At 44.7% G+C, this 13,942-nt stretch overlaps 1 protein-coding gene across 1 annotated transcript in view; it reads right to left on the reverse strand.

The window, feature by feature from the left end:
• Positions 1-13,942, reverse strand: part of TDRD12 (tudor domain containing 12) — an 87,316-nt gene extending 73,374 nt beyond the window's left edge. The window contains exons 1-6 of the mRNA XM_070399100.1: positions 13,892-13,942; positions 13,614-13,739; positions 9,029-9,187; positions 6,235-6,371; positions 5,084-5,203; positions 1,243-1,298 (exon numbers count right to left, since the gene is read on the reverse strand). Of these exons, the coding sequence (XP_070255201.1) occupies positions 1,243-1,298; positions 5,084-5,203; positions 6,235-6,371; positions 9,029-9,187; positions 13,614-13,637 (496 nt within the window). The 5' untranslated portion in view covers positions 13,638-13,739; positions 13,892-13,942. The remainder of the gene's footprint in view (positions 1-1,242; positions 1,299-5,083; positions 5,204-6,234; positions 6,372-9,028; positions 9,188-13,613; positions 13,740-13,891) is intronic.

Here is a 13,942-nt window from a genome sequence, read left to right on the forward strand (position 1 = left end):
GGCAAGTCGAGGGGAGGCTCTCCTGGCAGGCAGGCAGCCTGTGTCCTGTCCCCATCCACCCACAGTCTTTCATCCAGGTCCACCTTCCAAATGCCCACAGAGCAGAGCTCTTGACCCTCTCGGAGACTTACTAATCCAGCAGCTCCATGTATGGGTACCTAGTGGACACCATGCTAAGTCCTTTACAAACGTATTTCATTTCACTCTTACCATAACCTTTGAGAGTCACTGTACACGTGAAGAGACCAGGCTCAGCGAAGGCTCCACAGCAGAAACAGGGCAGTATTCAAACCTAGGCACTCTGCCTTTCCAAACTGTCTCCCAGGATTCCCCACTAGGCTCACAAGGACCGAAACTCCAAAACCAGCAACCCTCACCCCAACCTCCGATTTCTCACAGCATCTGGCTGTTTCTTTAACAGAGGGGTGGGGAAGATCTGGCCCGAGGGCCATATAAGGCCCATGAAATCACTTGGTCTGGCCCTGCCAATGCATTAGGGGTGAGTTAATTAAATGTTTGACCAGATGTAGCAGGCTAATTTTTAAGCTGATAACTGTGTATGGCCCGAGAATGATGCCAAATGGCCTTTGACAGAAAAAAGGTTCCACACCCTGCTTTAACCGGACAGTGGGGCAGCAGAGGAGAGGGGCCAGGACCTCAACAGGTACAGGCAGCACTCCAAGAGCTCACACCCACGACTTCTCAAACAGCCCTCGGAGGCGGGCACAGTTATGTGGCTCTTGCCTGCCAGGGGTTTGGGCAGCTGCCACAAGTGAGTCTCCATGTCATACTGCTACACTCACCAACATGGAGAGAACACACTGCAAGGTGCTCTGAGACAGCCTATACCTCTTAAATTAGCAATAATGATTACACAATAACTTGGGCTTTTAATCAGTTGCTGGTTCAGTAACATGCATGTAAATTTATTTTGCAGTGCTTCAGCTTCTATGCAAACTAAGAGGCAGGCATTGTTTCTGTGTAAGCATCTCTTACCCATACAGCTTCTTTCTAACCTCACCTCTCAATTACTGATGTCCACATTCACCCCCAAAAATTCCAGGACTGCAGCGTCACTGTGCCATTGGGGTGGAAGAAGCTCCAGATAACTTATGAACCCACATGAGGAGGGCCACACAGCTAAGCACGCACATCTCAAACCCCCACCCCACCCCAACTGAAGGTTAAACCACCTTGGGTGTCAGTTCAACACGGGCTGCAGTGATGACACACTTGCCTTACCTTTCAGGATGTTCTGAAAGTACTGAATAGCTGCAGTGTCCCACTTCTTGGCGGGTCTGGAACGGTGAACAGATGCAACGTCATTAAATAGAAATCTGAGGTTAGTACACTAACATCATTTTGTAACACACTCACTGGGTATTTCCGACATTACGTAATGGCATAGGATGCAGGTAATGGGGACGGCCCCAGCTGCAGCCTGCAACGGGCTCCTCACCGCTGCCGCCTGCACCCGGGCAGAGACTGACAATGGGCCTGCCATCGTCTGTCCCAACACCGTTGCTCCCAGTTACCTGGGACATAGCTGCCTCCCCAACAGAACACAAGCTCGCTGGGGCAGGAATCCTGAGTGTGCAGTGGTCAGCACAGGCTGGCACACAGCAAGGCCTCCAAATATGTTGGTCAAACCAACATTCTGAGAGTGGCCACTGTTGTCTCATGCTATTCCTCACTCAGCCGACACCCTCTCACTGTCGCCCATTTTCTATCACCTTGCCTTTTCCTATGCTTTGGAAAGAAAATCACAAAAGACTTCTGGTCAAGATGGTGGCGTAGGTACTCACCTCCTCCCACAACCACATCAAAATCACTAAACTACAGAACAACCATCATTCAGAACCAACTGAAATCTCACTGAAACGGAAGTTCTACAAGTAAGGATATAAAGAAGAAGCCACATCGAGATTGGTATGAGGGACAAGACTGGTAGGAGAGGTGGACCCAGGGAAGTGAAAGGCCCCACACCCAGGTGTGGCACATAAAAATCGGTAGGGAGGAATGGGGGAATGGGGGGAATGGGGGGAAAAGGTGAAGGGATTAAGAAGTACAAACTGGCCCAGTCTGGCATGGCTCAATGGTTGAGCATCAACTTATGAACCAGGAGGTCACGGTTTGATTCTCAGTCAGGGCACATGTCAGGGTTGTGTGCTGTGGGCTCGATCCCCAGGGCGGGGCATGCAGGAGGCAGCTGATCAATGATTCTCGTCATTGATGTTTCTATCTCTCTCTCCCTCTCCCTTCCTCTCTGAAATCATTAAAAATACTTTTTAACAAAAAAATAATATTAAAAAAAAGAAGTACAAATTGGTTGTTACAGAATAGTCACAGGAATGTAAAGTACAGCACAGGGAATATAGTCAATAATATTGTAATAACTAAATATGGTGTCAGATGGGTGCAAGATTTATTGAGATGACCACTTAAATCAGGGGTCCTCAAACTTTTTAAACAGGGGGCCAGTTCACTGTCCCTCAGACCGTTGGAGGGCCAAACTATAGTTTAAAAAAAACTATGAACAAATTCCTATGCACACTGCACATATCTTATTTTGAAGTAAAAAGACAAAACGGGAACAAATACAATATTTGTATTTGCATGTGGCCCGCGGGCCGTAGTTTGAGGACCCCTGACTTAAATAATCTAATCACGGTGATGTACACCTGAAACTAATACAATATATACTAACTTTAATTGAAAATAAAAACTTTTTTAAAAAAGAAAATTGCAGGAAAAGCTGTAGGCAGAGGAAGATCAGGAGAAGCCAATATTTGGAAGCAAGGAACAAAAGTAAAATAAGGTTAGAGTGAAATGTTTTGTTTTTCCACTGGTTTTATTTATCAGAGATGCCACCACCATCCTCCCAGGGTTGTTTTAAAGATCAAATGAGGTAATGTACATAAGCACATAGCCCAGTGCCCGGACTAAAATATTATTTTTCTTTTTACTAAGAAAGACATTAAGCATATTACTTCAAGAGAATTACAAAGGGTTTCTAAAAGAAGGCTAAATAAATAAAAGACAGTGGTTCTAGGTGTGCTCTCCCTCCCAGGAGCCTGTGCCGTTCCCTTTCCACACTCATTCCCTACAAGCATGCATCCTCTAAACTCTAAGGGACCGTCCCCACGAGGCTTGCAACCAGGGAGCAATGGGCAGCAGCATCTTGTCCTGGGCTAGCCCCCTGACCCTGTCCCCAAGACTCCCTTTCTAAAATTAAAAAAAAATAAGTGATGTTTCTATCTCTCTTCCCCTCTCCCTTCTTCTCTGAAATCAATACAAATGTATTTAAAAATATATCATTGTCACCCAGCCATCAAGCAAAAATGAAAAATCCTGATGATATCCAGTGTCATGTGGGGAAAACAGCACTTTCTACACCCAATTACAGAAATACAAACCGCTAGTCCTTTTGAAGGGAAATTTGATAAAATCTATAAACTGCAATATGCATATTGAGACACATTCTAGATGAAGGGTACTTGTCAAAGAAGGTAATCAAAACCCAGTAAGATCAGTTACTTAAAGCCTTCGCCTACACTGAGGGTATCCTGGGGCTGGGTGTGTCCGAGGCTGGGAGGGTCCCTGAGGAGCCCAGTATGCTGGGAGAGGGGTAATGCAGAGCAGGGAGCAGACCGCCTCTGAGGGAGAGCTGAGCACGGACAGGCAGGCACCCAAGTCACCCAGGAGGGTGAGCAGCTACTGATCTGAAAGGACAGGGGAGGAGGCTGGGGTTGCTTGGGCAGCGTGGCAGGTTGCAATGACCTCAGTAGAGACAAGCTGGCTTGGTATCTTCTTAGTGCAGCTTCCAAGGCCAGCACAAGAGTGATGCATTCACCATTTCAAGGGGACTGTCGGTGATGGGAGTTGGAGGAACTGAGATGGGAGGGTCTCCATAGACTCCACGAAGGTTGTGCTGTTTCTGTAGCTTTTCTTCCCACAATGCCACAGTTCTGGAGGAAGAGGGAGGAGCCCCAGGTGGGAGGATGGACCTCAGGTAGTCTTGTTCAAGACTGCAAAGATCACAGCCACACCCTCAACACAGTACTGCCCAATACAGGGACCTGTCCTGTACAAACACTGGCAACGGGGCCAAATACTAGGGAAAAAAGGCAAAGATGGGGTGCATGTGTGTGACATGTGTGCGTATGTGTGTACACATGTGTATACCTCTCTACATCTATATGTCTTATACGGATGTATCTATATTTTGATGAAAATGTACAGTGCAAAATGGTTTGGAAACAATCTAGCTGGGTATCAAAAGAGGAAGGGTTAAATACAGCAAGTATGCCATTTTATTTACCCATGAAAAAGACAGAAAGCAGAAGAGGGTACAAAGAGTTTCAACATACATTAAGTTAAATTTGCAAATAAGACAGTAGGTTGTAATGTGCATAAAAGCTCCATGTAAATGAATATGTATAAAAGCTCTGAAAAAGGTCTGCAAGTTCAGAGCCTAAACAGGTCACAGAGGCCTCCCTTGAAGAGAGGAAGTGGGGCTGGAGAAGAATGCAACGGACTTTTCTTTTAATGCTCCATGATCCTACATGTTGTACCCTTTACAGTTATTACTTTTGAAAATATATTTTTATTGATTTCAGAAAGGAAAGGAGAAGGAGACAGAAATAGAAACATCAATGATGAGAGAGAATCATTGACCGGCTGCCTCCTACATGCCCCACCCTGGGGATCGAGCATACAACCCGAGCATGCGACTGACCGGAACTCGAGCCGTGACCTCCTGGTTCATAGGTTGACCCTCAACCACTGGGGCACACAGGCCAGGCAGTTATTACTTTCTGTAAGTGGGGGGAAAAGGGAAGCCGAAAAGCAGAGTTCAGACCCTACTCTAACTCCTTCAATTGCAGCCACTGTAGGTGGAGTTGCCCAGGGAATTCTGCTCATGACCAGGTTTGACACACACGGACTCAGAAAGTATCTCCTGAAGAAAAAAGAGACCCTTGAGATCGCTTCGCACTTCTCAAGAGGAATTAGCCTCATAGATACATCAGACACTCAGTTAAGTCTTTCACCAATAAGTTAACATGTTAGAAGATGTACTTACACAATTTTGGCACTGTCTTCACAAAAGTCAAAGTGTAATGTAACAGGTTTTGTACAATACAGTCTGAATTTTTTCGCTCTGTAGGGAAGCTGCATAAAAGTTTCTACTGCAACTCGGATGCTTTAACAGTGAAACAGAAACAGTTCAATTATAAAGAAAATTATACATAACATGTCTTTAAAGTACACCAATATACGTAATACACAACATAAAAACAAAACACAAAAACCAATTATTTCTGTTTCTAATATAGCCACTAACAGCAAGAAATACATGGAGACATTTGCCAAAGTTGACAAACACTGGTTCTTGGGCGGGGGAGAGGAGGGATCGCACTCTTTTTATGTATAAAGCACAGATATACATATAGTACATACATAGGTATTCAGTATAACTCATGTTAAAATTTCATGGCGTGGCCTGGCTCAGTGGATTGAGCATCTTCTCATGGACCAAGAGGTCGCTAGTTTGATCCCAGGTCAGGACACATTGCAGGCTCAATCCCCAGTAAGGGGCATGCCGGAAGCAGCCCATCGATGTTTCCCTCATCATTGTTTCTATCTCTCTCTCCCTCTCCCTTCCTCTCTCTGTAAAATCAATAAAAACATATACTTTTAAAAAATTTCATGGCATGGGAGTGGGGAGGGATTACAAAAAATGTCTCATGAGGCTCCTTACATTGAAAAATAATGATCAAACTTGGGAGCAAATTTTATTTAAGATTTTTAAGTATTAGCCCTGGCCAGTAGTTCAGTTGGTTGAGCTTCATCCTCAGGTTGCAGGTTTGATCCCTGGTCCGGGCACAAAAAAGAGTGGACCAATGGTCCTAGCTGGTTTGGCTCAGTGGACAGAGCGTCAGCCTGCGGACTGAAGAGTCCTGGGATTGATTCCGGTCAGGGGCATGTACCTTGGTTGCGCGCAAATCCCCAGCTGGGGGTGTGCAGGAGGCAGCTGATGGATGTTTCTCTCTCATCGATGTTTCTGGCTCTCTATCCCTCTCCCTTCCTCTCTGTAAAAAATCAATAAAAAATATATTTTTAAAAAAACCTCCAACTTACAACCTCTATCCCCTTACTTTGAACACTGGCACGCTCCTTTAAAACTGGCATTTGTCTCCTTAAACAGCATAAGGCAAAAAAAGTCATACGTACTTTTTTGATTTCACTGGAATGTACTTGGCAAAATCCACAAGGAAACACTCTGCCAGGTAATGATCTGCTGAACACACGATTGACTTAATGACAGCCCTGCACCAGCACTTGAGTTCCTGACAATAAACCACACAAACCTACAAAATGAAAACTTCCGTGTTAACATCTCTAGCCATATAAGGGGAGCCTAAAGGTCCTCTCAAAATCACCTCAGCCTACATTTCACCTTCAGAAGAGAAAAGAGATTCAAGGAGGCTGGCCCTGCCTAAGCTGGACACCGCTGGTCAGTGAAAGAATCTAAGTCAAGAACACAGGACACTGAATTCTACTTCGCTCTTTTTTTTCCTACAATCCTTTTGACTGCTTAAAGGACAATTTAAAGAAAAGCTTCTTAAATCAAAGCTTCAGAAACGAAACCTCAACCCCAGGTCATCTTCCCCATGTTCCTTCCATGGCTTTCACTGCCCTCTGACACTTGTTTACTACCTCACACTCCTGTAAGTCAGCTCTGTGATGTGGATTTTTGTCTGTTTTGTTTATTGCCATCCTCCCAACACCTAGAACAGTGTTTGGCCTGTACTAAAATCTTCAAAATCGACTTGAGTGACTTGTTGAGTGACTTGTTGAGTGGCACAGTTGCTTGGAGCATTATCCCATGCATCAAAAGGTTGTGGGTTCTATCCCTTAGTCAGAGGGTATAAAGGAGGCAACCAATTGAATTTTTTCTTTCTCTCTCTCTCCCTCCCTCCTTTCCTCATTCCCTCCCTCCCTTCCTCTTTCTCTAAAAATCAAGTTTAGCTCAGCTGGTGTGGCTCAATGGTTGAGCATCGACCTATGAACCAGGAGGTCATGGTTCGATACTCGGTCAGGGTACATGCCCAGATTGTGGGCTCAATCCCCACTGTGGGGCGTGCAGGAGGCAGCCAATCAATGATTCTCTCTCATCACTGATGTTTCTATCTCCCTCTCCTTTCCTCTCTGAAATCAATAAAAATTTAAAAAACAAAAATCAATTTTAAAAAATATCCTTGGGTGAGGATTAAAATAATAATAATACATTTTTAAAAAATTTTTCTGTAGTCCCCTTTTAGGGAAACTACCCTGCTGAATTGTCAGGCGTGGCATCCTGACTGTCCCACAAGACTGCCAGGCCACAAGCGACTCAACGGCAATCCACACACAGGCAAACCAAATATAAAGTGTCCCAGTGGGGACAGCTGTGCCCAACAAGGAAGAAGTGGGCGAACTGAGAATCCTGCCCTCAGGAATTAAAGTTGGAAAACATAGTGCAGCCATTCTGCAAAACTCAAATAATTCAAGACATATTCTGCCAAAGGATGGAGGTTACTTCCGTTTAATTCTTAAGTCAAAGTAACTTGTAGGAATGGTCTGAATAGGTACTAATTCACAAGGCAGTTAACTTTGAAGTTGTGGTATGTTAGGGTTCCCACTAGTCAAAAATGGAATAAGTTAGGCATCAAGAACAGTGATTATACCTGATGAATGTATTAAAAGCCACGATGAATGTATTAAAAGCCATGAGTTCAATACTTATGGCTTAAAAAATAAAAAAGAGAAACAAAACACCCTGTGGACACCAATGTAGATAACTAGGCACAAATCACTATGCTAAAAATTGATAAGAGAAAGAATCAAGTAATGTTTCTAACTTTCCAGGATAAACTGTATTATGTCAGGGTAGCCAAACAATCCCAACAGATGAGGGAACGTTCTCTGCAGAAGAACTCCAGCTCGTGAACGCAGAAGAAATGTGAAAACGACCAATTTGCAAGCTGAAGTGAAAGCACTGATTGGGGCAGTGGTAACCACTGGATGGTACAACCATGACGTGAAAAGCTGATGGCACCACCAGCAGGGAGAGCTCAGGCTGTCACCATCTAAATCCACTGGTCAATCTCAGCATCACCAAAAGTGATATTATGTCCCAATTCAATACAAGATGAAGCTCATAGTACCAATCGTTCCAGGGGGTGGGAGGCAAGTGACCCTAAATCCAATCAAAGCTTTAACTATTGGACCACAGAAAATACAGGGTATACAGAGGGAAAGTTCACTACCACCACCTCTAGGAAGCAATCAGGCTATCCAAAACGTGGAGTGTTTCTTTTAAATGTGGAGTATTTTTTTTAAGTGGAATATTTTAAAAGGACAACTGACCTGGTTTCCATTTCTTAAAGCAATGGTATGGGGGGAAAATTAATGTTATGAATGATGATTTTTGAGAGGGAAAGGAATTAAAATTGTTTCTAATTCTCCTCAGTTTATAAATCTTTTCCAATCATGCTATTAGAAAAATTCAAACTTTTCTGAGAAATAACTGATCTGTAGACAGAACCAGACAATAGGATTGGGACTTGAGGCTACAAGAAAGCAAGGAAGGACAATGATTTAGGGTAAGAAACATAAAGGAGCACGAGATGACCAAAGTCATGGGCAAACTACAAGGGAGGCATCAACCCTAGACTGCAAACCCCATACCCTCTGCTGAGGTGCCGACACCTGTGATAGATCTAAAATAATCGTCAGCCTCAAGAGGATGGCCCCAATGCCTGAATTTACATGACACTCCATCTCCCGTTGCCCCATATGACCCTATACAACTGCCATGTCCCATGATTAGCCTAAATCTTGTGCAGCCAAAAGAACTTAACACAAGGCAATGATTACAAGCAACAGAATACTCCAAAAGCTTTTATCATCTTAGTTGCCAAAATATTCTATATTTTGAGTAGTATTTCAAGAGATCATGCTTAAAGCACATTTAGATACATACCTGCCCTTCTTCCAACATTAATGGTTTTATTTCTATGTCTTGACGCGTGCTATTATAGAAGTCATTCATGGCGCTATTTAGTTTTTGGTAGTCAATTTCATGATCTAAAAAGGGACAATTCCCTTTTATAATAACCCAGAAGCAACCTGGATCTTCAATCTGTAAAAGTTTAAGACAAACAAAACAATGCATGATTTCAAAGTAGGACCACAAAACAATAAAACTTAGAATCACAATGACTGTTTCTAATTTAAGTGATCTAACAAATTCTTGATAAGCACCTGTCTTAAATGGTCAGACCAAAGATAAAAGACCCTCAATATACATGCATATCAAATCATCATGTTGTACACCTTAAACTTACACAATGTTACAGTTAATTACCTTTCAATAAAGCTAGAAAAAAAGATAAAAGACACAAAAATAAAATCTAAAACATGTCATCAATAATATGTAATTCTTTATTATGTACTGTGACTCAAAAAGCAGAGATCAATATCCTTGAGCTCCTGTATTTTGAAAATGTCCATAATAAAATATAAAGGCAAGGTTCAGACAATGTTTTTAGTATCCTATGTCTTTCATAAGAAAGAGAGGAAATACCCTGGCTGATGTGCTCACTGGTTGAGCATTGACCTATGAACCAGGAGGTTTCGATTCGATTCCTGGTCAGGCGCATGCCTGTTTGTGGGCTTGATCTCCAGCAGGGGGCATGTAGGAAGCAGCTGATCAATGATTCTCATCATTGATGTTTCTCTCTCTCTCCCTTCCTCTCTAAAATCAATAAAAATACATTATTTTTTAAAAGAGAGGAAATATACATTCTGCTCATGTAAAAAGAAATAAATGATGGTAGATAACAAAACCAAATACAAATTATTACCTACAGAGGAAGCCAGAAGTGGGCTAGAAAGGACAGAGATGGAAGTCAGATTTCTCTGAATGTATCTTATTATCTTAGAAACTAAGATTTTCACTGTTAAAGGTACAAATATAAAATGAAAAGTTAAATTTGAATTGAAAATAGGAACTCATTTATGTACTTTTCTCATGTATCCATTTCCTAATTCTTCCTCCTGAAAGAGCCTAAAAGCAATGACATCCTAAGATTTGGCTTCTAAGTACCAGGTGGCAGGAATATAGGTGTTCGCATTAGTATTCTTTCTACCATTTACACGCAGCTTTCGGGAACCCTCCCCAGTCCAGGTGCTGCAGAGCAGCTACAAACTCAAGCAGAAAGTCACAGTCTGTGGCTGGAGGAGAGAACAGAGGATGGACCTGCCAGAGCAGCTATAAATTAAGGGGAGAAATTCTGAAGAGCCACAGAGGGAGAGCCCTAAAGTCTGCATCAGAAAACCCCCTGAATTGTGCAGGTAAGACTCCAAGGAGTCCAGAGAAAAGCAGCATTGGACGGTTGAAAGAATAGCTGCTGCTCATGTGAACTGTAGAACTCTCAGCACGCGGACTTGTCTCAACCTCTGCACTAAGAGGCCACCCAAACTCTAGTGTGGCTTCCAGCCGCATAAGGCTGTGTCCCCACAATGACCAGTCCCCCTCTAAAATGCCTGCCAGGCCGAAACCGGTTTGGCTCAGTGGATAGAGCGTCGGCCTGCAGACTGAAAGGTCCCAGGTTCGATTCCGGTCAAGGGCATGTACCTGGGTTTCGGGCACATCCCCAGTAGGAGATGTGCAGGAGGCAGCTGATCGATGTTTCTCTCTCATCGATGTTTCTAACTCTCTATCTCTCTCCCTTCCTCTCTGTAAAAAAATCAATAAAATATATTTTTAAAAAAATAATTTAAAAAAAATAAAATAAAATGCCTGCCAGGAGAATTTATTGTTTGTTCTGGCCAACACCTGACAAATGCCGTTAACCTCCCTTTACTAAAGGGCTTACAGTTGTGAATCCTTCCCATCCCTTTGAGATGTGTGTAACCCCAGAACAAGCTCAAACTGGCCTTGTCCTGTTTCTAATTAGATGCTGAGTTGTTTTTCAGGGATAACCTAAGTCAGTGGTTCTCAACCTTGGCTGCACATTAGAATCACCTAGGAATCTTTTTAAAATCCTGATTTCTGGGCCTCAGAAATTCTGTTTATGTACTTACCTCATGTATCCATTCTGTTTCTTTGTTACTAATGTTGTGGCCCCACCCCATAACAAAGAAACAGAATTTCCGGAGGATGAGGCCCATAAATCAGGATTTTAAAAAGATTCCCAGGTGATTCTAATGTGCAGCCAAGGTTGAGAACCACTGACCTAAGACATGTAACCAAAGCAAGCTCACAGGAGAGAATTTTGACCTTCTACAACACCCAGAACCGCCCTGGAGCGTGTTCTCAGTGGTTAGAGCATTGGCCCATGCACCAAAGGGTCGCAGGTTGGATTCCTGGTCAAGGGCACATACCTGGGTTGCTGGTTCAATACCTGGCCCTAGTCAGGGCATGTGCAGGAAGCAACCAAACTATGTGTTTCTCTCACGTCAATGCTTCTCTTCCCCCCCACCCCCTAAAACTCAATGGAAAAAATATCCTCAGTAAGGATAAACCCAAATAAGTAAGTAAGTAAGTAAGTAAGTAAATAAATAAATAAATAGCAGGGAGAATCAAAGCCCCCAAGGACCCAAAGAGCTGGGACTTGAATGGAACTGGATCACCAGAATCCTTTGTATATTTTTGTTAATCCTCACCTGAGGATATTTTTCCCACTGATTTTTAGAGAGTGGAAGGGATGGAGGGAGGCAAGAGACACACATTAATTGGTTGCCTCCTGCACATGCCCCAACCAGGGCCAGGGATCGAACCTGTAACCCAGGTACATGCCCTTGACCGGGAATTGAACCCACAACCCTTCAGTGTACTTGCCGCACTCTATCCACTGAGAACACCAGCCAGGGCTCCTTCCTTTTTAGAACTGAATAATATTCCATTGAATGTATCTTCCAAATTTTGCTTGTCCATTCATCTACTGATGGACACCTGGGGAAAAATATTTCATCCGTGTAAAAGCTAAATTAATCTGGAAAACAACTGGTACTTACACCACACTTGGGGAAATGAATACTCCTATACTGTCTAGAAAGTTTGCTCAGTGTGAGCATGGTAAGAGCAGGAAGTTGGGGGCAGACCAAAGCTGAGGGGGTAGATAAAAAGGTTCCTGAATCCAATTGAAAGAGAGAGAGGTTCCCAAGTTCCAGGCAGTTTAAGTCTAGCTCCTCCTGCCAGAGTTCTAGCCTGATGGATTAGCATGTGGCAGGATCTGTACCCCTGGGAGAGTCCTATCTTTACGTGTTAGGGAGCGGGAAAGAGTTAGAAACACAGATGAGAGAGAATCACTGACTGGCTGCCTCCTGCACACCAACAACCCGGGCATGTGCCCTGACCGGAATCCCAGTGACCTCCTGACGCTCAAACACTGAGCCGTGTGGGCCAGGCAAGCCCTATCTTTCTAAGGAGATATTATACTAGTCTATTTAGGGCAGATGGTAGAGGAGTTTGCCAGATAGATCTGAAACCCCTAAAAGTCTCAGAGCAAATCCTCTGTCAAAATCAGGTACTTCAAATGTTTATGAATCTCAATTCATATAAAATAACATGACATAAAATAGGAACGTAAAGTTTGATTTTTTTAAAAATCCCATCATTTGTTAAGGCCCTCTCTTCTGCCCAATGAAATATGATTTTAAAAAAACAACAACATAATTTATATTTCCTTTTTTCCCAGGAACCAAAACCCACCCCTTTGCTCTGGTTTATAAACTCCTTCCTCCAAGTAACATGGTGAACACAGCACGCCTTCCCAAGTCCCGTGCATCGCCAAGGTACACTCACCTGATTCAAAGACCTTGAGAAACTGCACCTGCTGGCCCCACTCAGCAGGCTTCACATGGGGTGAGCCCGGGCCGCACCGCCCACCCCGCGCCCCCCATCCCAGCTCCAAGGATCCAGGCCCTGAGGCGCGGAGCAGACGGGAGTCACCACGAATGGAGACCAAACGCATGTATGAGGGGTTGGGAGGGAAGGGAGTTACCGGTCACCCAGCCCCTGTCCAACGGGGGTAGTGACCCCTGGAGAGGACCCATGTCGGGAGAACAGGTCAGGGTCCCCGTATCCACCGACCTGGGCCTGCAGGAGCCCTCAACCAGCGCGGACCCGGGCGGGGTGCGTGGGAGAACAGTCCGGCCCACCCCCTAAGCTTCTGGATTAGTAAATACTGGCCACGCGCATTCATCTGAATTTCGGAAAAACAGCGAATAACTTTTTATGCTATGGCCTACACAGTGCATGGGGCTCCGCTGCGCTCAAATGTCGGTGGTTCTACTTAAAGAATCCAGGACCGGCAGGCAGATAAGCATAACCAATGGACACAAGACACTGCGGGGTAGGGGAGGCCGGGGGAATGTCAAGGGGGGAAAAAAAGGAGACATATGTAATACTCTTTCTAATACTTTAAGCAATAAAACAAAAAAAAAATTTTTTTTAAAAAAGAAGAATCCAGGACCGCATCCGGCACCCCCACCGGAAGGACCTGCAGGGGAGCTGGGGCGTCCACCGCCCGCTCGGGCTTCCGGGCTTCCCGCTCGCTCACCTTCAGCACCAGGACCTCGAGCATCTTCCCAGCGCCTCGCTGCACCCCGCGGGCTCGCCCTGGGACGATAACACCGTCACGGCCGCGCCCCTTCCCGGGTCTCCGTCGCAAGTCACTAGGAATAAACTTGGGAGACAAAAGCGGAGTCTCTAGGAGTGCCCGCCTCCGCGCTCCGTGGGGGTCGCGACTCCTCCCCGCTCGCCGCCTCGGACTCCGCACGCCCCGCTTCGGACCCCACATCCCCGTTCTCGGCCCCGCAGCCCCGGCCCGCCACGCACCACAGGCGACGCGCTCCGTCCTCCAACCCAGACGCCGCGGGCGCGCTTGTG

This window comes from Myotis yumanensis, unplaced genomic scaffold (genome assembly GCF_028538775.1).
Source record: "Myotis yumanensis isolate MYYU_CA2020_CCGP unplaced genomic scaffold, mMyoYum1.0.hap1 SCAF_18, whole genome shotgun sequence".
NCBI lineage: Eukaryota > Metazoa > Chordata > Mammalia > Chiroptera > Vespertilionidae > Myotis > Myotis yumanensis.